Source organism: Nymphaea colorata, chromosome 8 (genome assembly GCF_008831285.2).
Source record: "Nymphaea colorata isolate Beijing-Zhang1983 chromosome 8, ASM883128v2, whole genome shotgun sequence".
Lineage (NCBI taxonomy): Eukaryota > Viridiplantae > Streptophyta > Magnoliopsida > Nymphaeales > Nymphaeaceae > Nymphaea > Nymphaea colorata.
In genome coordinates, this window is record NC_045145.1 from 17,622,518 (window position 1) to 17,629,569 (window position 7,052).

Sequence of the window (7,052 nt, forward strand, 5' to 3'; positions counted from 1 at the left end):
AAAAAAACCAGTAGCATGCATGCTTAAATGTTAATTTGGATAGGGGTGCATCCCGGATAATCTTCCATGTGTTACGTACTTGTTTAATATTGTCAATCTCCAAACTTTTATGAGGAGTGATAAATTGACCGCTAGATAAAAATAAAAAATGTCTGCGTCATTCATAATGCTCTATTCTTTTTTATTGAACCCTTTTACTCTCTGCTAGTGACTACCATGGCCATGTGATGTCCTTTGAATTCAAGCCACCAAAGCCGTTCAGCCTTTGCATGTATGCTCACTGTTAATGGTTCTCACTTTTACAGCAGAGTCTTAGCACATATGCAGACGAAGACTGAGAGTGCACTTACAATACAACTTGCACTATAATTAAGAATTGATGTTGACCAATGAGAGCTATGAATGCCATAATAATATTCAAACGGCGATCAAGACAATAAAAAAAATATCATGACTGTTGTGAGGGATATCCCCTCCCACATGGAATTCATGTTTAATTAATTAGAGTGGAATATATGCGATTGGCTCCATGGCTTTCAGTAGAACCGGCCGCTTGTATGAAAATGAATGCGCGAACTTAAGAGCGTCACATTAGAAAAAATATCTGCTGAAACAAGCGTCGTGTAAAGATGGTAGCCATATCTTCCATTAGAAAAAAGGTTTCCAGGATTTGAGATGTGGAAAACGACATGAATCGAACTCCCCATTGTCGATGGCATCCTTTTCTTCCTTTTTTCTGTCTCTCTCCTTTGAAATAAACGTGAGATTGCGTGAAATCCAGGTCGGAAAAATCAGTTTGCTATCTCGGTGGCAGTATCTGACTTCATTAGGAGCAGTGTCTTCTGTGAGAATAGTACAGCGGTTGCAGGAAACTCATCCCTTCCTTTGTTTCTATTTGAAGGAGAATATTGGCGTCACAAATGACTCAAGATGCACGAGCTAGTCACGAAGATAAGTCAAAAATTTGTAGAATATGAAGCAGAGAGATAGAGAAAGAGGCGACCAGAGGTCACTCGAGATGGGAATGGTCCCAATTTTGCAGCTTGAGCAAGCCCTTCATTAATGGACGATCAGGCTTCAGACTTAATCTTTCAGGGACCCACTAAACCATTGCAATGGACCAATTAACGCAGCTCTCTCTCTCTCTTTCTCTCTTCCCCACCCCTCTCTTTGTGGAAAGCCGTTGAAGCCTAGGAAAGAGAATCCTCTACCTTTCCTTTTTTTGGATTATCAAGGATTACATGAGGAGAACTCGGCGGCCATGGAGCATAATCACCTGATAGTTTTCTTTTCTGCAGCAAAAAAAAAAAAGAAAGAAAGAGGAAAAAAAGAGGAACCACGATCACCTAATGCTTTTTTTCACTCCGTGTGGTGGGGAGAAAGGTAACCGAATTCTCATTCTCGGCAGATGGCAACCCTTCAAAAACGAAGAAGAAATGAAACATAAACTCGGGCAGATTACTTAGACAAACACAGAATAAAAACACCGGCTTGATTTCGTTCAAATGTTAAGGTTGTAACCTGAAAAGGAGGAAGAAGAAGAGAACTCTATAGTGATCTGTTTCTGAAACAGCGAAATGGAGTACAATACGTGCTATCTATCCTGGTGCCACGTACCCCGGTTTTCGTTCTCATCAACACGCGAGCGAGAGAGAGAATAGTTGCAGCAATGGCGAGAGCGAGAGAGAGAAAGAGAGAGTAGTTGCAGCAATGGTGAAAGTTCGACAAGCACGAAAGAAAGAAGGCATTGGCGTCAATTGTGGTCGAGCCTGAGGGAAGATTCTTTTACATCCCAGCTAAGAGAGAGAGGAGAGAGAGAGAGAGTTAAAGATGCAGATCGAGACTCACATTGTCCTTCGCCGACGGCGGTGTAGGCTCCGCCTGCTGGTGACCGAGCTCGTCCCCCGGCCTGGAGGAGGACGAACCCTCTGCTGCGAACAGCTGCAGTGGGAGGAGGGCCTGGTGGTGCTGCTGGTACCCCTCCTGAGCGTGGCTGCTCGGGAGCACGGGGACTCTCCACAGAGGCTGCAGTGGGCTGCCATTGATCGTCTGTGGCACGTTAGGCAGCCATGAGTAGGACGTGGTCTCGAAGCCACCTAAGAGTGTGCGGTTCAAGACCGGGAATCGTTGCTGCTGTTGGTAATTCATGAGCCCGTACACTGGACCTAGGCTCGAACCCACGGAGCCAGGGTGCCCCATGGCCGACTGCAGGTGCACCCTCTTGGCGTGTTGCCTCTCTCTCTTGTGTGCATTCTGATGGCCTCCCAAGGCCTGAGACGTCGGGAAATTCCGGCAGCAGTAGTGGCACTCGAATTTCCTACTCCCGCTGCTGGCGGCGGTGATGGCAGCGACGGCGGCGGTGGTACCACCACGACTAGCAATACTAGCATCGTTGTTATTCCCGGAGATGCCGTTGTTGTTGCTGTTGTTGTTGTTGCTACTGCTGTTCCCGTCCTCTAGCTCCTTGTTATCCTCCTCGCAGATCGTCTCGTCGGAGTCCTCCTCCTCCACGGAACCGCCCCGGCCCGGCTTCTGCTCGCTGAATTCTATGCCGAAGAGGCGAATGGCCTTCTCCTTCTTGCCGTTATTGTTACTGCCGCTGCTGTTGTTGTTGGCGGTGGTGGCGGCGTTCTCGACAAGGACGCCCGATCGGATGAAGGGCAGCTGAGAGAAGGAGTCGACGGAGGCCGGGATGCCGCCAGGCCCGGCCGACCCGATGCTGGAAGACTGGAAATTCATGTGAGCATGCTCAACAAAAGAGAGGCCCGCCATGAGAAGGCATGATGGAGTGCTCTCTCAGCTTGAAATGGGGGATGGAGACATAAGAAGACGACGGCTACGACGATGACGGTGGTTTGTCTGTGGAGGTATCAAGAAGCATTCCCCTTCTGGTCTCTCAGGCAACTGTGGTTGATGGGTCCTGCAGATTTCTGACCCTTCTCTAGTCACCCCTCTGACAGATGAGCATTCCCTCTCAAAGTACTCTTTCTTTCATCATCCTTGTCGATCAACAGACACACACATAGAGAGAGAGAGAGGGAGAGAGAGAGAGAGAGAGAGAGAGTTACTATCTTTCAGAGAAGAGTGCACCCACGGGTCAACCAGGAAGGAGAGAGAGTGAGAGTTGATTTTGAGATCAGGCTATGATAAATATAGGTGGAGGAGGACATGGGCATTTGATAAGAGTACACTGATGATGGATGGCAATGCCGAGGGAGTGGGTGGTGGTGGGGATGTTGCTGCTTCTTCTTGTGTTTGTATTCTAAAAGGCACTTGCCCTCTCTCCGCTACATCTACCTGTACCTGTTTACAGACTCGGAGATGCAGTGAGCATCGGCTGTGCCTTTGTGGTCCTCGCTACTGCAAAAAGTTCCGCCATTAAAAATACCAAAAGAAAGTCCACAGTCATTCCCCCGATGCACAATCAAAGTACCTCTCCCCCTCTCTCTTAGGCAAGACCTTGCTCCTTTGACGTTCTCACACAGATATAATGTAAATTTGTATACTAAACGAGAGATATCACGTAAAATTAACCACCTGCGTCCACTGTAACCAAAATTCGCCTATGGACCGACAGGCCCACCATGGCTCTGGTTTTGAGGACATTGTGTACTGACGTGACTCGGTAGGCCATACTTGAAAACCTAGATCAGGTGGATGAAGGGTTTGACTGATTATTTATTACTTTTGTTCCTTCTACTTTGTCCCGGATTAACAAAATCCAGGCCCAGTAGACAAACACTCGATGCATGCGTCAAACACTCGATCAAAGGTGAAAAGTGTTCTCATGCTGCGGATTTCTGAAATCATCATCCCTACACTTTTTGGCATCAAACTATCCCTTAAATCCCTTAAAACGAGAAGAAAGGTGGGGATTAGGTCGAGTACATGTCATGAACAAGGTCCTTTTGGTTCTTTGCACATAGTATACAGGCGTGTGCATGTAATCATGCTTTGCATTTTCCCCGCATAATTAAGTAGTGGATCATATTAGCAGTTGCAACAAAAGAGGGTTTAGCTTCGTTAAGATGTCTGTGTTGAAAGGAAGTCCGGAGTTTAACAATATTCATGGTACACATGATCTCCATGTGCATAAAATTGTAGGAATCTGCTGAACCTGACATGCCCATTTAAACTAGAAAAAAAGAGAGGCAGAAGAAAGAAGCTCTTGCCACTCGTCGCACAAGGATTGGGAAGGGCAGAACATGGTGGTCCTTGTTCAGGGAACAAGTTATCGGCTTGGCTAACTTCAAGTCCACCTCAATGTCTGCGAGTTATGACCTAGACCCACTTTGGACTCAAATGGAGCAAGTGGCATTTGAAAGAGAGAAAAAAAGGGCAAACAAATAGTACCATTGGGTTCGTAGTTGCTTCACTGTGATTCATTTAACTCTTGCACTGTTTATAGCAATTTGAAATTTAGTTGGAAAATATATTATGGGGTGTGTGTGTATACATATATATATATATATATATATATCACGGTCATGATGTCTTCAAGAGATGCATATGTAAGATTAATTTGCGGTCATAAGATGTATGACCAAAGTCCTGTACTAGAGTAGATCAAGAAAGACAAGCATATTGGTTGCATGGGACAAGGGTGCACGTCCTTCGAGAACAAAGCATCAATTGCATGTGTATGAATACGTACCAGCGTCTGTTTGATCTTTAAAATGGTTTCATCCATGATAAATCAGGTTAGTTTAACATCATATGTGACACGGTGGCCCCAATCACGCACTTTTTTCTCCCCAGACATATATCTTGAGGCCCATCAACGGTCAAGATCATATAAAGATTAGAACGGCAGCTTGGGACTAGCTGTACGTGGCGAATCTAGCGTTGGGTTGATGGTACTTTGGCTAGTAAACTTGATGTATTATGTTTGGTCATGTGTATGAATACACATATTTTGACTGTACTGCCTTTAATAAGCATCTTAATTAACCCTAAGATTTTACATTTTGCTTCAGTGAGCGTTTAGATCCAGAACTTTCCTTGGGGATTAGTTTCACAAGGTCATATAGCTGCCTTTTCTTATCAAAAGGGAAAAACTAATAAATAACTAAAGCTAGGGAAACTAAGAAGGTGAGACCAAGGGTCAGTGGGATACCAGTCCAAGAGCAAAAAACCCTAAAAAAAGGACATGTTGGCAATAAAAGGCTGGATTGGAAACACTGGTCGTTGTCAGTGGAGGAGGCAACTTGGTTCTATCCCATTTTATTACTTTTTCCGTTGTTTTCAAGGTCTTAATTCATTAGAAGAAAAACTGGAAATCAGAAACAAAATAAGTAGGTTGAAAGGCTCAGTACCATGATGCCTCTCTCCCTCTGTCTCCCTTATATATATAAGAAACAAACATTAAATTAGCCATTAAAATGGTAAGTTCATTTTCTTGGGGACTGGAGGTGTTGGGTATAGGGGAATATTTTGGCAAGAACTTTAGTTGGTGTAGGAATTTAATGTCTTTTTAGCGGTTTGGAAAGGCCATCAACATGGCTGTATTGGTGCATGCTTGACCCATTTTGCCATTATTCTTCTCTAACTGTACACATCTCCATAATTCTAAGAGTTGCTACTGATATAGAAGTCGCTTTCACTCCCATCTGCCACCCAACCCCTTCACCTTTGGCTTGTGTGGTGTGTAGATGTTGCAGGACATCTTGCCTTTACCACATCCCCTCCCCCTTCTTCTCTCTTTCTATCTCTACAAGACTGCCATTAAAATCACTAGAGTTTTGTACTGCCCCTCATCTGCCCCACAAATCCAAGCCTTGGAAAAAAAAAGGATCAGCCTTCTTCTGTCTCCACAGCAACTACCCTTCATTCAAACAAACTTCCCTCCCCACTCTCATAATTAAAGACAATTGGGGACCATTCTCTAAAGGCCGACCAGAGCTGGCTTGAGGATTGCTGCCTCCCATTCTTCCCACCTAGAAATTGCCCGTCAACATCGAACCCTAGGAGGAATCTGATTAACCTTCATACACTGATTTAAGATCTTTAACTTTTGAGATTCATTAAATCTGCCATTTTACAAAGTTAACAGTATTCTTTGGGCTGACCTAAGATCTTTAATCTCTTAATCATAGATTTCAGTGTAGATCTTCGATACTTCGCCGTCAGCAAAGGCATGTCACATCAGACCTATGGATCCAAAACCAGAGGCAATTTGAGCAACCCTCCCTGTTTCTCCAACTTGGAGGGACATGGCAGATAGACTCATTCATTCATTGACTCATTCTTATCTCTTCCATTTACCTCTTCACGAGTGCATCGTCTCCTCGAACTTCCTTTTCCTTTCTTGCTGGACTCCGTGGGCCTTATCACGACGGGAGTCGGCTGCTGGGCTTTGTGTGTGTGCGAAATATGTCCCTCTTCTCTCACTCTCTCTCTCTCTATTTTCTCTGTGTTCCAGTCCATCCAAGATGAAGCAAGTAAAATTCTGGACACGAAATGCACTTGGAAATTAAACACGAGGGTGAGGGAAGCTGTGGAGATGGCGATGAACAATCCAATCAAGATGAGTTGATGCGTCCATTTGTGGTATGTGGGCAGAAAAGGACACAGTATATTTTTGATACTTTTCTATAGGAAAAATGAAAAGGAAGAGAAAAACTTGGAGTTTCAATCCAAAAAGTCACTGGAATGTTGATATCAGAACTCTTCAAGCACCACCGTCATGAAAGGAACAAGTAGTGGTTTGGCAAGCTTGTCTTCTTGTGTTAAGTACATGAATATACAACGAGTTCTAAGGTTGGTGGCTAGCTAGAATATTAAGGTTATGTACAAGTACTGCCACTCCGAACTCTAGGTTTCAGGTTGTTTTGATCAAAATATTCGATCATGTAAAGGCCATTTACGGGGTATATTTCATAAAGATTGATTTGTTAATTCTGTTTCTGAATGCAACACATGAACTTCGAAATACCATAAAAACTTTCGAGGGGGGGATTTTGGTGCAAATACATGTTCACATCTGGAACTTATTTAATTCATTTCTCTTTTCAGATTTTTTATACCTCAAATCCTATATATTGTGTGCGTCA

The 7,052-nt window shown here is 44.1% G+C and overlaps 1 protein-coding gene across 4 annotated transcripts; it reads right to left on the reverse strand.

Moving 5' to 3' along the window:
- Positions 1-382: 382 nt before the first annotated feature.
- On the reverse strand, positions 383-3,438 carry LOC116258339 (zinc finger protein 8-like). Of its 4 annotated transcripts, XR_007574160.1 has the most exons (3): positions 1,849-3,438; positions 1,004-1,292; positions 383-891 (listed from the first exon to the last, which is right to left on the reverse strand). XR_007574160.1 is itself a non-coding variant. In XM_031635442.2 (2 exons), the coding sequence occupies exons 1-2, from the start codon at positions 2,770-2,772 to the stop codon at positions 1,191-1,193; spliced, it is 1,026 nt and encodes a 341-aa protein (XP_031491302.1). In that variant the 5' UTR covers positions 2,773-3,438; the 3' UTR covers positions 383-1,190. The 4 variants fall into 4 exon arrangements, 3 of the variants coding, with proteins under 3 accessions (XP_031491302.1, XP_031491304.1, XP_031491303.1); XM_031635442.2 differs by having other exon boundaries at positions 383-1,292; XM_031635444.2 differs by lacking the exon at positions 1,004-1,292 and having other exon boundaries at positions 1,849-3,436.
- Between the last annotated feature and the right edge of the window lie 3,614 nt (positions 3,439-7,052).

What these genes read in the sequence shown, in the direction of transcription:
- LOC116258339 (XM_031635442.2), bottom strand. Translation starts at nt 2,772, where the DNA reads ATGGCGGGCCTCTCTTTTGTTGAGCATGCTCACATGAATTTCCAGTCT. An exon ending in CGCCGTCGGCGAAGGACAAT is followed by an intron (nt 1,293 to 1,848) that starts GTGAGTCTCGAT and finishes TTTTTGCTGCAG; the next exon opens with AAAAGAAAACTATCAGGTGA.